The sequence below is a fragment of the Pelodiscus sinensis genome, chromosome 5, assembly GCF_052426305.1.
Source record: "Pelodiscus sinensis isolate ZL-2025 chromosome 5, ASM5242630v1, whole genome shotgun sequence".
NCBI classification, from domain to species: domain Eukaryota; kingdom Metazoa; phylum Chordata; order Testudines; family Trionychidae; genus Pelodiscus; species Pelodiscus sinensis.
Window position 1 is genome coordinate 127551728 of NC_143056.1, and position 22594 is coordinate 127574321.

Genomic DNA, 22594 nt, shown 5'->3' on the forward strand with positions numbered 1-22594 from the left:
CTCCAAAGAAGTTGCAACCCCACCCAGTTTGGTATCATCTGCAAACTTAATAAGCGTACTCTCTATCCCAATATCTACATCATTGATGAAGATATTGAACAGTACGGGTCCCAAAACAGACCCTTGAGGAACTCCACTTGTTATCCCTTTCCAGCAGGATTTAGAACCGTTAACAACAACTCTCTGACTACGGTTATCCAGCCAATTATGCACCCACCTTATCGTGGCCCTATCTAAGTTATATTTGCCTAGTTTATCAATAAGAATATCATGCGAGACCGTATCAAATGCCTTACTAAAGTCTAGGTATATGACATCCACTGCTTCTCCCTTATCCACAAGGCTTGTTATCTTATCAAAGAAAGCTATCAGATTAGTTTGGCATGACTTGTTCTTCACAAACCCATGCTGGCTATTCCCTATCACTTTATTACCTTCCAAGTGTTTGCATATGATTTCCTTAATTACCTGCTCCATTATCTTCCCTGGGACAGACGTTAAACTGACCGGTCTGTAGTTTCCTGGGTTGTTCTTATTCCCCTTTTTATAGATGGGCACAATATTTGCCCTTTTCCAGTCTTCTGGAATTTCCCCTGTCTGCCATGATTTTTCAAAGATCATAGCTAAAGGCTCAGATACCTCCTCTATCAGCTCCTTGAGTATCCTGGGATGCATTTCATCAGGACCTGGTGACTTGCTGACATCTAACTTTCCTACGTGATTTTTAACTTGTTCTTTGTGTATCCTATCTTCTAAACTTACCCTCTCTCTGCTTGTATTCACTACGTTTGTATTCACTACGTTTGTTGTATAAGCTTAGTGTTGTAGTAGTTTTTGGTAGTACATAGAGTTTGTAGTTATCACTGTTATTTCATTAGTGTAGCTGGATATCTTTAGACTAGAGACTATTCCCCTTGCCGTTCCCATCCTTATATTTCTGACACGTTTAACTAGAAATCGTAGAATAAATATAATAAATACTGTAAATTCATTATTAATATGGTCTATTAAAAATCTTAGAATAAATACTATAAATTCATTACTGTTACAAATAAATATTTTTTATTTGCTAAAACGGTCCGCCTGGTTCTGTCCTTCCCCCCTTGGGTATGCATGATCGGACCTGTATTCTTGCAAGACATGACATGAGAATGGGAGTGGGTGGACGGGCTAAGCCTCCAATTCAGGAGCCCAACCCACAGGAATTAACACTCCTCCAAGGATGGAATGACCATCCCAACATGCCCGTTATCGACAGGGACCCCTCCCCTGCTGTTATCTAAGGTGAAGACACTCAGTCTTTGAGAACTGCAACTCTCACCCAACAGGGCACCTGTGATGTGAGCAAGTCTCCTATCGGGGCTGCAACTTTCACGTTGAACACCATGCCAGTATGACGACACAATTCTTCCACATGCCTAGACCAATGCTTGCTCATACATTTTAGTAGTTTTTAATAGATGGCTGAGTACAACAATGAGGACCTGACCAATTGTGTTGCTGAGGTAAGCTGATAATTAACTTGATTAGACATGAGCCCTACTCTCGCCACAATGAACTGTCATCCCTGCTACTAACAAATTTTCAAACCAGTCCCTATTATGAGATTTGATCGCTTGAATAATGGCATTTACAACTGATCCAGCGGCTCCTCCCCAGGTGACTACATCAATAAAACACTGAAAGCCACTGCAACATTATTAAGACAAGACCTCTGAGAGAACACTCAAGTCTCAGTAATTGCTCAGAACAATTAGCGGACCACAGAAAATTTCCTACATCAATTTTAAACCAGGAATATCAAACGAAAACACTTAACAATATTGAGAATGGCTCTCCAGAAGTCCATAGGGTAAACAGGGATTATTGTGCCCCATGCTGAGTCTCACCCTTGTATACTTTTACTTGTGACAGGTGCACTCAAACTGGAATTCCAGTGACCTGGGCCGCTGAAGAAGTTACCAAGAGAACCATGTGAGGTGCAGTCCAGGCTGGTTCAAAGGTTCATTTTCTGTAGGCTTTCACCAGCACCTGATCACCAGGCTGCACCTCACACTGAACCGGTCTTTGGGTCTGGTTCAGTTCGGGGTTCCTGTGAGACACACAGGGACAAAAATTTGCAATATTCAGCAAGCTGGTCACCCATGACATACAACCCCCCCCCCCCCCCAAATGCACAGATTTCCTGTCATCCTCATCGCCTGCCCTATCAGCATTTCCAAAGGAGCTAAGGAATGTGCGTTAATAAGACTGGCTCTCATAGACATGAGAACCACTGGTAAGTTGGTGACCCAGTCTTTCCCAGTAACAGAAAACATCTGTTTGGTTAGTTTGTTTTTAATGGTTCAGTTAGCTCTTTCTACTAATCCTGAACTCTGGGAATGGTAGGGACAGTGGAATTTCTGTTTGATCCCCAGTGCCATGCATACAGTTTTCATCACCTTGCCTGTAAAGTGGGTACCTTGGTCACTATCAATGAAGCACGAAAGTCCCCGTTGGGGAATTATTTCGGTCATCATTATTTTAGCTACATCAGACACAGTGGCCTTGGCCACTGAGAAAGCTTCTACCCACTGTCCACGATCACCAGAACATAGTCTCTCTCTGCACCTTGGCAGGGGCCCAATAAAATCTATTTGTAACTGCGTGAAGGTCTGTGTTGATCTTGGCTGATGTCGCATTCTCACTTTCACTGTGGGAGCAGAATTACATTGAGCACGTTACACGCCTCCTCACATAATCATGCATATTTGCATTAAGCTTAGGAAGCCACCAGGTGTCCGACATCCGATGGATCACCCTCCATGCTCCATCATGTCCCATCATGTGATATACTTCTATCATAGTTCCCATCAGCACATTTGGTAACACTAATGTGTTCCCTGGACCTCTCCAAGTGTTCTCATCACACAGTTTGCCCTCATTATCCATCCATAACCACTTCTCTGCCCTTGGTGCAGCGTGTTGGATGTCCTGTAATTCAAAAGTTTGGGGTTTTTATAAGAGGCTGTGTTGCAGCAATCAATTGCATCTCTTTATCTTCCACTGCTTCTTGTTTATCTAGTTCATCTGCCTTCGGTTCCCTTTGGTATGAGGGCCTGTCCCTTTTGCATGGGCCCTCACTTTTATCACCGCTACTTCAGTAGGTTTCTGCATGGCTGCATGAAGTTTCTCCGCTATCCTCCCATTTTGTACAGGCAGTCCCTGGGTTACGTACAAGATAGGGACTGTAGGTTTGTTCTTAAGTTGAATTTGTATGTAAGTCGGAACTGGTACATATTGTAGGGGATACTCTCGCCAAACATTTCTCCAGAGCTCAGTTTTATTCTCCCACACCTCACTTCCCTCAGTCCTTTACTCTCAAGCTGAGGTGTCTGCTGAGAAAAGCCGCTCCGCGTCTCCCTGGTCTGCTGGGGGGGGGGGGGCGCTAGCTTCGCATCTCCCTAGTCTGCTGGGGGGAAGCAGCTAGTGCAGGGTTGCCTCACCCCGTTTGTAAGTAGGGATCCGATGTAAGTCGGATCCATGTAACCCAGGGACTGCCTGTATTGGGGATCCTGTACTTGTACCCACAAGTTAATATAATCATGGACAACACCACACGCATATCTAGAATCAGTATATATGTTTACAGCATGACCTTTCGCTGCTTCACACGCTGCAACTAATGCCTGTAGTTCTGCTACTTGTGCAGATGCCCCAGGTAAACTGCCGTGTGCCACCAGCTGTCCATCTTCAGTACAAACGGCCCATCCTGCGTGTCGTTTGCTGTCCACATAGAAGGAAGAACCATCCATGTATAGGCAAGGGGCACCAGGTATTTCAGTTTCTTTTACCAATGGAAGGTCCATGGGCTCTTCCTTAATACATCAACGATGCGGGTGTCCCTCATCTGGGGTAGGCATGAGGGTGGCAGGGTTTAGCGATGACGCTCGTTGCAGATGTACTGAAGGCATTAGCAAGCTTGTTTCCCATCAAGTCCATCTTGCCACATGGACTGACAAAGATTTTTTTACAATACAATAGCAAGGACAGCGTGAGGTACGACAATATTTACATCCTGAGCACCAATAAGAGGTGAGGCCTGACTTAGGGCCATAGAAGCTCCTTCCACTGCCTTGAGGCATGGTGGCATTGCTTGAGTGACAGCATCTAGTTTAGAAGAGTAGTATGCTACCGGGTGCTCTTTGTCCCCATGTTTTTGCGTTAACACTGCCACCATATGTCCCTCACTGACATGCGTGTAGAATGTAAAAGGCATTAATGGATCAGGAGGTCCCAACCCTGGGGCAGTACTTAGCCTCTGTTTCAATGTGGTGAATGCCTGTTCACATTCAAGCATCCGTTCAGCTGCATCATGTGGTCCACCAGCACCCTTCAAGGGATTATTAAGGGGCTGGACAAGCCTTGAATAATTTGGGATTTGAGTTTGAGACGTAGTCTCAAGAGGGTCTTTACCCTTGTTACTAGAGCAACTCTTGGACCAATGCCCTGTCTGGTCACACTTCATACACTGATCAGCTCTTCTACCCCCTCTCTTATAACATTCCTTTTTGTTATGGCCCAACATTCCACAGTTACTACAATTACCACCTCCTACATTTGATGCTTTAATTGCAGCAACAAAGCTATCTTCCAAACTCATGTTCAGTTTTCCTTTTCCTTCCTGTCCTCAGGTTTGCATTCTGTGCACCTTTTCTCTTGTACCCTGTTCCTGATTGTGTTTGCTAATGTTTGAAGCCCATTCAGCATAACCCACAGGCTGAAAGCCAGTTTTCAGGGCTGCCTTAAACAGGTCACATACCCCGTCAAGTACCCCCTCTATGAATACACCATCTTCACAAGTAGCATTTTGTTGCCCCCCATACTGTCGATATAATTCAAACTTGTCTTCCACATATTTTTCAAATGGCTCATTTGGATGCTGTTTTCGGTTAGCATATAAGGAGTACAAATCAGTACCCGACCTCAAAGCCACCATTACAGCCTGTCGGAAATTCCGCACTGCAGTTTCCATATCAGCTGAGGAGGCAAAGATAGCAATTGCCCATGCAGAGTTATTAAAGCCAGCAGCAATCCTACTCCAGGCTGTGCCAGGACATTTTGCTTTTACCATGGTGAAAACATCAAAAGCATGTAGGCCTCCCACGACCATCCACTCCTGCACCTTTTCCCAGAAGCAAAGGTTTGGGTTATTAAGCTGCAAAGATGGCAAGTCTTTTAACATGCTCCGTAAGACAGATGGACTCATAGGAGCGTGCTCTAGGCAACTAACAGTAGCAGGGTCCCCTTCCCCTTAATTAGGATCAGGGACAATGTGCACTCTCATCAGAGCCATGAAACTAGACTGATATCCCCACATTCCACATGTAGGGTCCAAAAGGGCTGAGGGACAAGATCTCTTTCCCTGCAAGGCTGCTTCCTTATATTTTTTTTGCTTCTGCTTGCAGTTTTTCTACCTCTGTTTCTAACTCTCTCACCCTTCCTTTTAGCAATCACACCTTCTAACCAGCTGTTCATAATCAACAATTAAACACATACCAGCCATTTTGTCCTTCTCTCTCCTGTCTTTTAACCCCATGCCCCAACAGGCAACATAATATGGATATTTGGTCAGGTAATCATCATGTGTTGGATATCCTTGTTTCAATGCCTTGTCATACTGAGACAGGCAGATATTACACCCAGCAACCTCACATCTACACTGAGGACATTGTCTTCCTCTGATAAATATTGTGGTTTATGCATAAAATCAATGTTGCCCACCTGTAATGGGGGATGGTCACCCTTCTTTATTTCAGTCATACAGCCAAAATATCTCAACACGAAAACTAATAAACGTACTGCTACAATAGATATAAAAGCACTAATTATACACTCTTCATATTGTGGATCACTATATCCCTTCATCTTTCCCTTTTTTTTAACCTAAATATCCTCCAATCTCCAAATTTGTAAATACAATCCTGTTTACAAAATAACAACAATTTATTCAGATCAAACACCGCAGACGGAAATGCCCAATCAGCAAATTGATCCGTATTCCTATGAATTTTCCATGCCTCTGCTGATTCATATGTCATTGGGCTTCCTTTATTTAGGATCCACATACTCCGTGTTCATTGAAGACAGGGATTCAGCTGCCTCCTCTGCGTGTCTGAGGAAAATCTGTGTCTCCCTTTGTTTGGTCATATTCTTTAAAGCTTAGTGTCTCTATGGGGTTGTGACACACTGTGACCCGAAGTGCCTAGGTAGCCTACACTGAAAATGCCAAGAACTGGCAGGCTGCAAAAAGCAAAGATTCTCTCAGAACTTGTTCTTAGATCCACCAGCCAGTCACAAACTACTCCTGATTCCCCGAGGCTGGTTATCAAGAAGCTGGGTGATTATCTCCACCCTGATTCTCACATATCCCTTTATGTCCTGATAGGTGGAAACAACAGAAGCCACCACCCAGTCACCAGGAAAGCCTGAACTAAGTTAAGCTGTGTGGCTTGACAGGCTCCTGTAGCAGCACATGCAGGGGATCGCTTGGCAGTACTGTGGCAGACAGCCAGAGAAGGAGCTGTGAGCATGGCCTAGAGCAGAGCTCTTCGGGGCACAGGACCAGCTGGAGAGGCAGCTTTGGGATATCTGGGCAAGTAAAGGGCTGCTGCTGTTTGTTCCTGCTAGTGCAGGGGCACCGGACTGTGTATTTCTTCAGTAAATAGACCAGACTGCAGCAAGGAAATGCAATTGCAAACAACCCAACAAACCCCAAATAGTGGGGGTGGAACAAACTCTGGGATGAACCTGGTCTCCTGGGACTTCTGACCTCCTGCCTGCAGCTGCGGTTACTAAGAGGTACTAATAGATGATCCTGTGGGCTGAGCTGCCCTTTCATTGCTCAATTAACAATTGCTCCCCACCCCTTGGGATCTGATTCTCAGAAACACTTACACTTCCTTTGACCCAAACCCACATTCCACCCTGTGACAGACACCCTCCCATGCTTTATGAAATGGACTCATGGACATGAATATACATAACTCAAAGGTGTTTTGAGCGAATTATTTCATGGAACCCATCGATCTTCATGTCATGATCTGCTGGTTCTGTTTATCTTACTTTGATGTATGTATCATGTGTGTGTGTAAAATTAGACACATGGAGTGGGGAATAATTTGTGAGTTTCCAATATGGGAATGGGAGACATGGAGGGTGTTTCCTGCAACTTCTATGAGCAGGACTGGGAGGTGAGGAGCCCCAGAGCGTGGGAAGGTGAATGGCAGTGGCCGTGTCAGCACCCCGGGAGGCACCACAGAGGGATCGTCTGTGACCGCACATTGTCACAGTGGCGCAGCGAGCAGGGTGAATGTGCACAGCTAGTTGCTTTGTATCCTTTGGTATATATGGTTGTGACTATTTTCTTCCACTATTTGATCTGAGGAAGTGGGTCTGGCCCACGAAAGCTCATCATCTAATAAACCATCTTGTTAGTCTTTAAAGTGCTACATAGTCCTGTCTTTTGTTCTAGTTGCTCTGGTTGCTTGTAGTGACTATATGTGGGTTCTAAGTGTGGGTTTTGGAAGACAGAGAAAGGGGTTACTGGTTTGTTATTTTATCTTTGCTTATTTCAAGTAAGGGAAACAGAGGTCAGGAAAATGAGTGCGAGTGAGGTGCAGAAGGAACGGGAGCTGTACAGAATCCGGGAAGCAGCCAAGGAGGCAGAACACAAGAGACTGGTGGAGTTAAAGCGGCATGAGATAGAGGCCATAAAAACCCGAGGTGCCCGGGAGCAAGCTGCCCACGAGGAAGCCCTAAAACTAATATGACTTGGAATGGACAGAGAAGGAAGAACTCGAAGAGGCGCTCAAGAGAAGAGGGAAAGAGAGAGGATGCATGAACTGGCTGTACTGGCTGAGAACGTTGTGCCATTGATTCGGGGAAATAACCTCTGTAAGGTGGCTGAGTCCATCCCAGGGGTTGTTAGCAGGGGTAAGGAATCTTGTGCTGAAATCCTAGAGAGGGAGGGAAGTGCCACAGGGGCTGGGGAGGGGACAAGAGAGAGTCTCTGTCATTCTCCTCCAGCTGAGCTGGACAATTTGCAGGCAGGGGGAGGGGTGAAGGAAGCCAGCCCGGATCCTGAGTCATTGCCCAGTATCAGTGGGTCTGTCCAGGCTGTGGTATGTCCAGGAGGAGCATGGGTACAGCAGGGGGCAGGTCCAACCCTGGGAGGCACAGAGGTGTGTGCCTTGGAGCAAGAGTTGCCAGGTGTCCGGTATTCACCCAGACAGTCTGGTATTTTTGGCTCCTGTCCGGTAAAAAAAAATTCAGAGAATGCCAGACACCTAAAATATCCGGTATTTTCTGAATTTTTCCCTGGCCAGGAGACGAAGATGCTGGGCACCTGGAAACCCTAAAAACACTCAGTGCCCAGCCTCCCCTCAAGTGCCCCTCTGTCACCAACACCCTCAGCCCCAGCCTCCGTGCTTACCTGGTTTGCAAGGCTGCCGGCACAAAATGGCTGCCGGCCATGGGTCTTCGTGCTCAACAGCTCCCGTGTTCCTATCCCTGCACTTAAAGGGCACATGCTAGAACTTGCTATTTTAATGCTGTTTTATTTTAATTTGGGGGGGGGGGGGCTTAATAACTGATTAAATACAAAGACGTGCATATGGAGAGATGTTGCTATCTATATTCTGGGAGGGGCACTGCTATACCCCCCATGTGTTTCGGATCGTCAGGGGAAAGGAAATCACAACTTTGGAAGAACTGCCAGGAGTGGCAGCACAAAATTTGATGGCCCAGGTGGACTTCTGGATACATTGGACACTGTCCAACCCTCTGGCAGTAATTTCAGGGGGAAGGAGTGACAGAGCCTCTCCTCCCCCCCCCATGCTTTATGAAATGGACTCATGGACATGAATATACATAACTCAAAAGTGGTTTGAGCGAATTATTTCATGGAACCCATCGATCTTCATGTCATGATCTGCTGGTTCTGTTTATCTTACTCTGTTGTCTGTATCATTTGTGTGTGTAAAATTAGACACGGGGAGTGGGGAATACTTGGTGAGTTTTATGTGTGTGAATGGGAGACATGGAGGGTGTTACCTGCAACTCCTAGATGAGTCACTGTTAAACAATCTTTTGTCCTTAAGTCTGAGCAGTGGTTTGTAAGGAGTGGCCTCAACTTCTTAACAAAAGGAATAGGAAAGGAGAGGCCTGGGTCTTTTTGGCTGGGCTGCACCTGAAGGAAGGAACCTGAGACCCCAGGGTGGGGAAGAGAGCCCTGGTTTGGAATGGTAGCTAGAAAAGAGGTTTTAGGGTGAGTTTAAGTTTGCACTGAGGTTTCAGTGGAGAATTAGCCAAGCGGTTTTGTTTCTTTTGATTTGTAACCTACTTTGCTCTGCCTACTTTCTCTTATTACTACTTAAATCCTACTGCTTCAACTTAATAAAACCATTTTTATTTTCTATCATAGAATCATAGAACTGGAAGAGACCTCAGGAGGTCATCAAGTCCAGCCCCCTGCTCTAGGCAGGACCAATCCCAACTAAATCAACCCAGCCAGGGCTTTGTCAAGCTGAGACTTAAACACCTCTAGGGATGGAGACTCCACTACTTCCCTAGGTAACCCATTCCAGTGCTTCACCACTCTCCTAGGGTGTGTCTAGACTACATGCCTCCTTCGACGGAGGCATGTAGATTAGCCAGATCGGAAGAGGGAAATGAAGCCGCGATTAAAATAATCGCGGCTTCATTTAAATTTAAATGGCTGCCCCGATCTGCCAATCAGCTGTTTGTTGGCAGATCGGGGGAGTCTGGACGCGATGCCCCGACAAAGAAGCCTTTCTTCATCGACACAGGTAAGCCTCGTGAAACCAGGTTTACCTGTGTCGATGAAGAAAGGCTTCTTTGTCGGGGCATCGCGTCCAGACTCCCCCGATCTGCCGACAAACAGCTGATCGGCAGATCGGGGCAGCCATTTAAATTTAAATGAAGCCGCGATTATTTTAATCGCGGCTTCATTTCCCTCTTCCGATCTGGCTAATCTACATGCCTCCGTCGAAGGAGGCATGTAGTCTAGACACACCCCTAGTGAAATAGTTTTTCCTAATATCCATCTGGGCCTCTCCCATCGCAACTTGAGACCATTGCTCCTTGTTCTGCCATCTGTCATCACTGAGAACAGCCTCTCCATCCTGAAGGGAGCTTCCAAAGACCCAGTTGAAGCAAAATGCAGGACAATGTAGCACTTTAAAGACTAACAAGATGGTTTATTAGATGATGAGCTTTCGTGGGCCAGACCCACTTCCTCAGATCAAATAGTGGAAGAAAATAGTCACAACCATATATACCAAAGGATACAGTTAAAAAAATGTACATAGCAGACGAAAACCAACAATAGAACACCACTTGTCATCACCTACAACCCCCAACTTAAACCTGTCCAACACATTATCAATAAACTACAGCCTATATTGGAACAGGATACCATACTCCAAGAGGCTCTGGGAGACAGACCCATAGTCTCCTATAGACAACCACCTAACCTCAAGATGATTCTTACCAACCACCACAGGACATACCACACTAATACCAACGCTGGTACCTTCCCTTGCAACAAACCCCGTTGCCAGCTTTGTCCACATATTTATTCTGCTGATACCATTATTGGACCTAACCAAGTGAGTTATAAGATCAAGAACACATATTCCTGCGAATCCAGAAATATAATCTATGCTATCATGTGCCGAAAGTGTCCGTCTGCTATGTACATTGGACAAACATCTCAGACACTTCGCCAAAGGATTAATGCCCACAAAACAGATATCAGACAAGATCACAAAGAAAAAACAGTTTCTTGCCATTTTAACCAGAAAGGACACTCTCTCAGTGACTTAACCACCTGCATTCTGCTACAAAGACCTTTTACATCTGCACTTGAAAGGGAATCCTCTGAACTGTCATTCATGTTAAAATTCGACACTCTCCAAAGAGGATTGAACAAACACTTGAACTATCTTACACATTATCAAGATAGCTTTCCCAATTATCACCTCTAACACCATTAACTCACAAACATCCCACTCTCCCCACCTCTAATATTGTCAATTCACAGACACTTACCTTCCTTCCTCCCCCCCCCCTCCCCCGCATCCCCCTCCTGTTCTGAAATGTGATTTTTTCCTTTTCATATGTGTTCATTTTTTTTTAATTGTATCCTTTGGTATATATGGTTGTGACTATTTTCTTCCACTATTTGATCTGAGGAAGTGGGTCTGGCCCACGAAAGCTCATCATCTAATAAACCATCTTGTTAGTCTTTAAAGTGCTACATTGTCCTGCATTTTGCTTCAGCTACCCCAGACTAACACGGCTACATTTCTATCACTACTCAAAGACCCAGTGTAAGTGATTGTTACCTGGGGGGCAACCAGTGTGTACATTCCCCCTTTTATTGCTAAAGGGGGCTTACCTAATTCTTTGGGTTTGATCTCATCAGGGGAGTGCTCTCTCAGAAGGCTGGGCCCTAAACTGCACTCTCCTTGGAGCTGAAGTGGTTCAGTGTCTGTACTGCTTCTCGGTGGGGGCAAGGACCTCAGCTTGGGGCCTTGGCTGGGGGAGACCAGCGGAGCTGGCCCAGCAGGACTGGGCGGTGAGGAACCCCAGAGAGTGGAAAGGTGAATGGCAGTGGCCGTGTCAGCACCCCGGGAGGCACCTCCGAGGAGTCGTCTGTGCCCACACCCCATCACACACACCTAGGCTGTGTCTAGACTGGCCAGTTTTTCCAGAAAATCAGCCGCTTTTCCGGAAAAACTTGCCAGCTGTCTACACTGGCCGCTTGAATTTCCACAAAAGCACTGACTTCCTACTGTAAGAAATCAGTGCTTCTTGTGGAAATACTATGCTGCTCCTGTTCGGGCAAAAGTCCCTTTTGCGCAAAACTTTTGCACAAAAGGGCCAGTGTAGACAGCCGAGATTTGTTTTGCGCAAAAAAGCCCCGATCGCGAAAATGGCGATTGGGGCTTTTTTGTGCAAAAGCGCGTCTAGATTGGCCACGGACACTTTTCCACAAAAAGTGCTTTTGCACAAAAGCATCCGTGCCAATCTAGACGCTCTTTTCCGAAAATGCTTTTAATGGAAAACTTTTCCGTTAAAAGCATTTCCGGAAAATCATGCCAGTCTAGACGTAGTCCAAGGGTTGCCAGGGGTCTGGTATTCACCTGGACAGTCCGGTATTTTTGCCTCCTGTCCGTTAAAAAAATTCAGAGAATACTGGACACTTCAGATGTCCGGTATTCTCTGAATTTTTCCCCGGCCAGGAGGTGAAAATGCCAGGCACCTGGCAAACCTACAAACACTCAGTGCCCGGACTCCCTCCCCAACCCCAATGCCAGCCCCTGCCCCCGCCCCCATGCTTATCTGGTTCCCCAAGGCTGCCTGCACAAAATGGCTGTTGGCCAAAAGACCTAGCAGAATGCTTCCCCTGAGTCTTAGTGCTCAACTTCTCCCCTGTGCCTATCCCTGCACACTCACTCTTAAAGGGGACATGATGTTCTATTTAATTTTTTTTTTTTTTTTTGCTCAACTTCCATCTCCCCCCCCCCCCCCTTTTTTCCCCCTTCAACAGAATTTTTTCTCGGTGGGTTTTTTTTTGGGGGGGGGAGGGTTTTCAGTATTTTAGTTTCAACCATCTGGCAACCCTACACACACCCTCCCCCCAAAAAACCCATCTCAACCTGCCTTTTTCTATCACTGGTTGCTAAGCAGCACATTTTTTCTCCTCCTTTTCTGCCACTGTGCTAAGCCCAGACCAGTGTATTTGCTGGGCCAGGCCACTCCTTGGTTTAACCCCATGCCAGTCACCTGGAGCCATCCTCACCAGCACCTCAAACCTCCCTGCCACAATTTAGCCTCAGGCTTTGTAGCCAGGCAGCATTTGCAGCCACAGTTTCCGTCTCCCTGCCTCAGCAGATTTGTGTAACCACAAGCCTGTTGTGTAACATGGGCAGAGTTTGGCGCCTCCCTCCGGCCCCCAAAGGAACTGAGTGGGCAGCAGATCGGCAGCCCCTCCAGCACCCAGCTGAGAAAAGCCCCCCCCCCCCCCCCGCCCAGTGCGCTGGATACGGTTCAGCCATCCTGAGAGACGCCCACTGCCCCTAAGAGCGTAGGGTGAGTAGTGACCAATTAGTTGATTGGGCTCTACTGGTAGATCTTGGATCTTCTCACAGGGGCTCCTGACTGGTTTTGCAAAGACACTATCAAGTGCGGGCACTTCAACTACCCCTCCCCCTACAACTGCGCCCCTCCTGCCCTTCGCCTTGGAGCTGCCTCTCTCCCATCCCCCTCCCCCCCCACCTCGCCCTCCGCCCTCCACCAGGAGACTCCCCCTTGCTGTGTGGGGCAGAGGAGGGAGAAGAGGGGCCCTGATGTCAAGCTGCCCCCTCTCCCACCCTGTATCCTATCTCCACAGAGTAGACAGGGGGCACAGCAGCACTGGGGATGGGGGGAGTTTGCTGGCTGCTTTTGGGAGTGGTGCAGGGCCAGGACAGGGTGAGGCTGCCTTAGCCCCACTGCACCACCCCCCAGGAGCCACTGAGGTAAGCGGAGCCCCTCTCACACTCCAAATCCCTTAGCCCAAGACCAGAGCCTCTGCCCCAACCCTCTTGCCCGCCGCCCCCCCCCCCCCAGTGAAAGCGAGGGAGGAAGGGGAGGGAGAAAGGCACTCCCCACGTTCTCCTCGCACACCAGAGCCTGGGGGGCCTCAGCTAGTAGAGTTTCAGTGCCCCAAACCCTCGGGGAGAGGGCAGGGTGCTGGAGCGCCAGTGCAGGCTTCCCAGTACTAGGGGAGGGAAGCCTTGAGCCTCAGGAGCTGGATCCAGGCAAGTCAGGGCCACATCCGCCCCCCCGGGCCTGAGGTTTCCCCACCCTTGGTCTACACTGACCAGCCAGAAAGAGCAGGAGAGGAAACAGTGGCACAGGGCTGTGATGTGATGTGATTACAGCAGGTCTCCTGGTCCCCAGAGCAGTGCTCAATCCACTAGGCCACACTGCTGCTTAACTCTTATACTTCCCTGACCTTCCCAGCCAAGGCACAGTCCCAGCTGCCTGTGTCTGCTGATGCCCATTCCTAGCCCCACGAGTTCCTCGCCCCAGGGGGCTGGTGCCCTGCTCTGCCCACAGGGGCTGTCCTTGGGCCGTCACTTGACTGGCTGCAGCCACAGGGGAAGCTGGCTGGTCAGGTGAGAGCAGGGTCCTGGGCTGGATGTGAGCTCTTCCCAAGAGATCTGAGAGTCAGGGGGGAGGGCTGCAGGAAGCACTAGCCGGCCTGCCCCCCATTAAATGGTTCCTGCCTCCATCCCCCACCCACTTACACAACATCCTCTTCTCCCAGCTCACTCGCCCATCTGCTTCCTCCCTCACCACCCATATAAATAAGTGTCCCGGTTCTGCTGCCTCTCGTCTTCTTCCAGAGCCTGGGCAGGAAGTGGGAGCTCGCTTCATCCCACTCCTTGCCTGACTTTCGCTGTGGCCACTTTCGGTAGGTCCTACTTTATCCCTCCTTCCCATGGGTGAGCTCCCAGGTTACAGGGGATGGCATGACTGAAACTGGCTTTTCATGAGGGGGGACTAATCAGCTGACACCAGACCCCGGCTGTCTGTCTCTGCTGACGGGCTGGAAATCACCAGGGAGCATGTGACCGAGTGCCCCTGGGCTCCATTTCGGGCTGGACGGTGCATCTTGGCGTTGGCGGGCACTTAGGCTCTGTGCCAGCATCAGAGGGGCAAATGTCTTTTCCCAGCCTGAGAACGGGGTCTTGGGACAGCCCTGAGCCAGGAGACAAGTTCTGCTGGGTCTCTGCCTGTTGCTGCCACCGTGTCCCCGCTCTTGGTGCCAGCCTGGGCAGAGGGGAGTTGGGGGCAGTGCCCAAGCCTCAGTGCCATGATCTGCATGTCCTGCCAACGTCTGTGCCTGTCAGGCTGTGGCCGTCTGCTGGGACAGTTAGAGGGAGCCGCCCCTCCCCACTCTGGCTCTGGGCAGAGACTCTCCATCACTACCCCCTCTGGTTCTGAGAGTTCCCGCAGGGGTAGATAACTGCAGATAACTGCTCCCTGGGGGCAGTTACAGGGCCTGGAAGGTGGTCTGGATGGAAAAATGGCCAGCCGGCATGGGTGCAGGGTTGGATAAGAGCCGCCCTCCTGAGTAGACTCTCTTCTGAGCTGGCTCCCTTTCCAAGGGAGGGGGCAGTAAGGTCTGGGTTCCTGATTGCCCCTGCAAGGGTATCGGGGAGGTGCTGGGGAACATGAACCCCACGACCTTTCCATGGCTCGGCTCTGATGGGGAATGTTCTCTGAGCTGGGGGTGGTGGGCAGGTGGATGGGCAGCTGCATCCTGACAGCCCCACGGCTAGCGGGATGGCAGGAAGGGGTCCCTGTGCCTGGGAGCCTGTGTCAGGGCCCTGCTCCCAGACAGAGGCTGACGTGCCAGGCAGCAGGGACTAGGTGCCCCCAACTGCTCCGGTGCTGCCTGAAGGGCTCGCAGGCTCTGGGTAGCCTTGAACCCTGCCTCAGTGCCAGGGCGGGTGCCCTGCGACCAGCAGAACAGACGCAGCAGCCGCCCTCCCCCTCTGACCCTCCCCACCCCCTCTGCGGGGGAAACAGGACGGGCTGAGAGCCGGTGCAGGGGAGAGTGGACCCAGCAACAGTCCTCAGGGAAGGGACGGTGGCTGGAGGGAGGGAGGGAGGGAGGGAGGAGGGGAAGCTCTGGCTTAGGAAGGGAGCCTTCCTCTGAGAAGGGACGTCCCTGGGAGCCGCCCTTTGGCACCCTCCCCACTGGGGCTTGTCCTCTCAGTGCTGCAGTCCTCCCACTGCACGCACAGGAGACCTCACTCAGCACAGGGAGCAGGGCAGTCCCTGAGGGGAAACTGAGGCACGGTGAGTACCAACCACTTAACAGCAGAGTGGGGGTAGGACCCAGGAACCACCACCCCCCTGTCATCCCTCCCCTAACACCACTGCTTGCTCACTAGCTCCCTCTCTTCCCCGGCCCTGGGCACCCCTCCCTGGCCAGCAGGTCTCTGCTGCCCCCTAGTAGGAGGGAGAGCACAGCTCAAAGACACCCTGTGCTGTTAACTAATGAAAGAGACCACAAAGGTGCACAGCTCCACTCACCTGGGCCACGTCTCAGATCAGGGCCCCCTTGTGCTCGGGGCCGCACAGAGTGAGAGAAACTCCTGGCTCCAAAGTGCTCACGATCTAACTAGACAAAGGACGACTAATCTCCCACGGGCAACTGTAGGGAGCCTGGGGAAGAGGCAGGTATTGAAACCAGATCTCCTGGGTCGCAGCTCTGTGCATCAGCCGCAAGCCCAGCCTGCACCTGTCACATGGACTGGGCCATGACCGTGACTGCTGGGGCAGGCTGTCAAACATGGGGCAGGAGCGTGGTCTGTAACTAGATTTCACTCACCAAGTTCCAAACAAAATCTCCTGGGTCCCTACAACAGTCTTACCTTGGACTCACAGACAGGCCCTTGAAATCTCTGCTCTATCTTGCCACCCAGACAAACTGGACTTAGTGCTAATGGTCACTTACACCAAAAGTCACAGGCTGCTCCCAGTCCTAAGAGTCCAGACTCTTACTCTGGATCAACTGCTACTCTAGATTTTACACCAGCGTCAGTGCCCTGTAATGAACTAAAGGTTTGTTAACTAGGAGAGAGAAAGAAGAGTTATTTACTGTTTTTTAAAGCAAAGAAAACACGTAAGTACCAGTCCGTTACCATCTAAATCCCAAGAGTGACCAAGTTGCCGTGAGCTGCCATTTCAAAGTGTCTTTCAGGGTGGATCCAAGGGCTCATTGACTTCAGTGTAAGGTCCTTGGCCCTTCAGAATTCAAAAAGATGGAAAAATTTCCTGTGGCTTTGTTTTATTTTCTCCGTTCGGCTTCCAAGCCCACATGACCAGCTACCTGACATGTAGCCTTCTCCAGGTCTGATCACCACTAAGGAAACCTTCCTATTGTGAGGTCATGGCCCTTCTCATTTTAATTGTCCTGGATGGACAGGAGGGGGTGGATTTCTGGATCTGAGTTCTCAAGCTCAGACCAAGCCTTTTCAAAGGTATAAAGTAAAATGTACGTTGTTCCCTCTAGTATGGAATGCAGGCAGAAACTCACAAACATTTCCCAGAGTCTAAACACTCAAAAACTAATCCCTGTTTGGACCAAACTTCCATACAGGCGTGGTCAGGGCTCCAGCTACTAGGTTGCAGCACTTATCTAACTCCTGCAGCCTAGGCAACAGCCTTTAGCCTGCCATGATCGCACCCACTACCTTAGCACTGGTATTTCTGTGCAATAAATGGTGTCTGTGGCAGTTAGCTAAGGAGGGGGCAGACACCTAGCTGGACTGCAGGCTCTCGGCCCCCATGGTCTTATGCATCCAGGGACAGAAAGGAACAGAAGGGATGTTTAGATTGTCCAGTCTGACACAGACACCCCTGGCAGTGTTCCCGGTAACTTAGCATAAGGGGGACCACCCAAGAGAGATACACGTGACACCCAGCTGATTAGCAGAGCCGAGCCACTCACAGTGTTGTGTTTCTATTGGTGGTGCACATCAGCACATGCCAAAGTGTGCATAATAAAATGTATTCCACACATGGAGGGAAATAATTAGAGGGAACATTGCCCCCCGGTAGCCAACCTGGAGCTTCCTGCGTAGAACTCCATGGCAAATGCCTCAGGCTGTCTCTGCACTCTGGGGGTTCTTCCCCCATGTGGCCTCTTCTTCCCTTCCCCATGCTCCTCAGCCCCAGTGCTTCCAAGCCACTCGTTTGGGGGCAGTCTGCCCAGGCTCAGCTCACGAAGCACATTGTGATCCGAATGAGAAAGAGGGAATCGTACCTGATGGCAAGCAGCCATGGCAGGAGGCCAGGATCAGCCCAGATTAGGCTCCTCTCCCCATCACAGGCTGGGAAAAGACCCCACGCCCACTAAAGAGGAGGGCTAAAAAGCTCACCGCTGGCATACAGGACCCCCCTGAGAGGCTCTGACCAGAACAGATCCGTCACAATCTTGGGGAGAAACAGCTCGATCCGCTCCGGAACGGGCAGGAACGGGTGGGTCTGAGCTTGGACGGACACCCAGAAGAGTACCAAAGGAGGCTGTGCACACAGTACGGACCAAGATGATCAGGGGGTTCCACAGGACCCACTCCCAGTGCCCTTGTCCCAGGGGAGACTGTCCAGGGGGGCATCTCGCTGAGCTCCCGGGGGCTCTGTGTCCTGGGGAAACGAGGCTGATGCATTCACAGCAATCCCTGTGGCTGGAGAGCCAGGCAGCTGCGCTTCAGCTGGAACCTTTTCAAACAGGCTCCCAGCCAAGATAAGCCAGCCTGAGAGGGCTGGGTCCCTGCTGCCTGCACTAAGACCCTCCCTAGGACAGGGCGACCTCTGCTGGCCAGGTGCAGACATGAGCACTGTGAGCAGGTGACCCCTGCTTGACTCACTGTGAGTACCATACCCAGAGGGTTGTGGGGGTGGCAGCGTAGCCCAGTGGATTGGGACTCGGCCGAGCAGGGCTCCATTCAAATCTCAGCCCCAAATGGGGGGGTGGTCTCAGGTAAGTCATTTCCCACTGGTCCCTGATTCGGTTTCCCCTCTCAAACTGTTTCTCTCTGGGTTCTTTCGATTGAGCGTGTTTAAGGTCAGGGGGTGTTTAAGCTTTTGGCAAGCTGTCCCAGTGGATAGGGGCTGCTTCATGGCAGCCTCCTCTGCTCCCCTTACACCCGCTGTGTTAGAGGCAGCAGTGTGCAGGGGGGCAGGCTGTACCACAGAGACAGTACTGGGGGGAACCAGCTTTTAAGCTGGCTTCTCCCAAATCCAGCTCCTGCTTCGCCCCTTTGCTGCCTCTCATACACATGCAGCAAAGGGGGGGGAGAGGATGCGAGTAGTTGACTAAATTCATGTATCCGTTAATTGGCTAGTCGACTACAGCCTCTCCTCGACTTACAAATGAGCAAATGAGTTACGGACCAAACACTTGGCCATAACTCGAAGTGTTCATAACTCGGACCCCATTAAGTTACACGGTGACCGCGCTGCTTATAAGCACGGATCGCATTCGTAACTCGGGAACCACATTAATGACCGCTTTGGTCGTAAATGCTAACGGTCATAACTTGACCGTTCGCAACTCGGAGACCGGCTGCACTTGCTTACATCTCTAGTTTAAGCTTGCCTAAAATAGTGGTGAAACTAGGTCACCACCTCATGCTCTGACCACGAGGCTATACTTTCCCTGGAGGAGAAGAAGCTGGCAGGGCCTGTATCCTGGAGTAAATGTTGGGTGAGAAGCCCTCCCCTGATTTCTTCCATGTCCTTTCCATTGGCAGGCCAGCTTGCCTGAAACTGCTGAGAGTGGCAAATGGAGTCACTTAACACCTCACTTTCCCTCTTCAACGGGACAGCACCCGACCCGTCAGCAACATGGCGGGGAGCCTTCCTGATCATCATACTGCTCATCGGGCTGCCGGCCAACGGCTTCGTTATCTGGCTGATAGGGTGGCGGCTGCGACGCCGGGGCCTGTCCGTCTTCATCCTGAGTCTGGCCAGCTCCGACTTCCTCTTCCTCTGCGTCATGGTCATGCAGATCATGGAGACCCTGCAGGGTGACAACTGGGTGCTGGGTGCCTTCATGTGCCGCCTGCGTCACTTCCTCTTGGATTTAAGCTACCACTGCAGCCTCTTCCTGCTGACTGCCCTCAGTGTGGACCGCTGCCTGCTGGTGCTGCTGCCCCTGTGGTACCTCAGCCATCGCCCCCTGCGGCTCTCCACCTACATCTGCCTGGGCACCTGGGTGGCGGCTTCCTTGCTCAGCATCAAAGGCTTCGTCTTCCCCAAACTCGTCCTGTTTAAAGACGGGGTACTCGCCTGCTACAACGACCGGGGGAAGTACGAGTGGTCCCTGCGCTTGCTGGAGGTGCTGGTGGAGGGATTCTTCCCCTTTGTTGTCATGGTGACCACTCACGCTGTCACCTTGGCCCACACCTTGCGGCGCCACACCCGGGCCCCCAGCCAGTTCTACCGCATTGTGGCTGCCACCCTGACCGTCTACGTGCTGCTCAACCTCCCGTTCCAGATCACCCAGCTGCTCTTCCTGGTCGCCTTGGAGAACCAGGAGCTCTACAGTCGCCTCATTCCCTTCCTGGTCTACACCGGCTACCTGATCAACCTCAACACTAGCATCAACCCCTACATCTACCTCTTCTTCGGTTCCAACTTCTGCCCAAGCTGCAGCCACCCCATGACCTCCGCCCTTGCCTCAGCCCTCACAGAGGAGCTGGGGAAGAGCCCCGGACACACACCTGAGGTGTCTTCCCCTGTCTAGCCCTGCCCACTCTACTCTCCCTGCATAGCCCAGCTCTTGCTCTGGCACAGCTCCAGCCACCAAGTGAGGGGTCACTGGCTCCCCTGACAGGCCCTGTCTGCATGGAGGGGGAATGTGCACAATGTGGGTTCACTAGTGCAAGGCCTTGTGTAAATAGGTGCAAGGTGGGAGCTACTGGGGAAGTCCGATCAGTGCTAAGGCCTTGTTTGCCCAGTCTAGTCAAGCTCCTGACACATTCTCAGTAGGAGCAAACTGGGCCCAGCTCCCTGCAGATCGGGGTCTGTGAAGCTCCCAGAACATCTGGCCCTAGGCAGGGCAATGCAAACACTGCCATGACTGCAGCTGCCAACCCGCAGGTCCAGGACACACTGCAGCAAAGGGGCTACTGCCGCTTTGGGCCTATCTGGGTTTGGCAATCCTGATGATAGATGTGGCTCCAAGGTCGTAGCGTTTTAATGCAGTGGCTTTCTGCACACATATTCCAGAGACCCAGCGCTGAGGATACCTCTGCCCCCCTAGCTCTGCCTCCTTGGCCGCCTGCAGCCTGACCATTCTGACCTGCAGATCTCACAAAAGTGGGTGCTTGGGCAACACAAGGGCAGATGGGATACTGTGTTGATAATTGCAAAGTAATGCACATGGGCCATTACATTAAAACGCCATGACCTTGGAGCCACAACTAATGTCAGGATTGCCAAGCCCTGACATGGCAAAATATAACCCCAACTCTACAGAAAAAATGATGGGGGTCTAAAATAGCTGCTGCCACTCAAGAAAGAGATCTTGGAATCCTTGCAGATAGCTCCCTGAAAACATCTGCTCAATGTGTAGTGGCAGTTTAAAAACAAACTGGATGTTGGGAATCATTAGAAAGGAATCGATACAAAGGCAGAAAATATCATATCGCCTCTATATAAAATCATGGTACGCCCACATCTTGAATAGTGTGTGCATATTTGGCCACCCCATCAAAAAAAGATATGCTGGATTTAGAAAAGATACAGAAAGGGCAACAGAAATCAGACTAACCAGAAGGGGACATTTCAGCTTGGAAAAGAAATGACTAAAGAGTGGAGGAATATGTAAGATATCTAGAAAATCATGAATGGTGCAGAAAAATAGAATAAAGAAATGTTATCTTTTCCTTCACTAACATAAGACGAGAAAAACTTTAAAAACAACATATAGTCTAGTAGCAACTTAAAGACTAATAAAACAGGTAGAAGGTATCATGAGCTTTCATGGTTGCAACCCACTTCTTCAGATGACAGGAGCATTAGAAGTCCAGATCCAAGAATAAATAAGGGAAGAGAAGGAGGGGGAAAGAGAGGAAAAAAGGAGGGTGAAAGTAGAGAGAGAGAGAGAGAAGAGAGAGACAGTGAGTAGATTTTTCAAGTAGTTACAAGAGGCTGATAAGAACAATTAGCACCTCCATTGTTAGGTTGCTTGGTTAAGTCATTAGGGTGTGTGATCCAGCCAATATTCTTGTTCATACCATTTGCTTAAGAATTAAACATGTAACTGAAGTTAAGTTCCAGCCCTTCTCTGTGTATTTGGCTTGTGGAATTGTCCTGACACAATACTGGGACTTTGAGATCCATTCATGAGTGTCCAGGCAGATTAACGTGTTCTCCAACAGGTTTCTGTGTGGCCACCCTGAGGTCCCAGATTCAAATCCTCCCGGTGGCGGTTACATTGGCACAGGCACTGTGGCTATTGTCTACCCCTTAAGGGCTCCGGGAAGGGAGGGGGAGGGAGAGGAGTGTTCTTGCTTGAGGCTAGAGTGGCCACCAGGGCACCCTGGGAAGGCTGGAGGCCCACTATTTCGAAATAAGTGTCTACACAGCACTTATTTCAAATTAGCTAATTTGAGTTTGGTGTTACTCCTCGTAGAATGAGGTTTACCAAATTCAAATTAAGCACCCCGCTATTTCGAATTTAATTCAAACTAGTGGGGCTTGCCTCTATAGACACTATTAAAGTTAATTCAAAATAACGGCTGTTATTTCGAATTAACTTTAATGTGTAGACATACCCTCAGGCTGCGTCTAGACTGGCATGATTTTCCGCAAATGCTTTTAATGGAAAAGCTTTTCCATTAAAAGCATTTGCGGAAAAGAGCATCTAGATTGGCACGGATGCTTTTGCTCAAAAGCACTTTTTGTGGAAAAGCATCCGTGCCAATCTAGACACGGTTTTGCGCAAGAAAGCCCTGAT

General features: G+C 49.8%; 1 protein-coding gene across 1 annotated transcript; it reads left to right on the forward strand.

Moving 5' to 3' along the window:
• Positions 1–14390: 14390 nt before the first annotated feature.
• Positions 14391–22461, forward strand: LOC102460842 (putative G protein-coupled receptor 152). The gene is made up of 2 exons (XM_006129248.5): positions 14391–14527; positions 19383–22461. The coding sequence occupies exon 2, from the start codon at positions 19415–19417 to the stop codon at positions 20375–20377; it is 963 nt and encodes a 320-aa protein (XP_006129310.3). The 5' UTR covers positions 14391–14527; positions 19383–19414; the 3' UTR covers positions 20378–22461.
• The last annotated feature ends 133 nt before the right edge of the window (positions 22462–22594 follow it).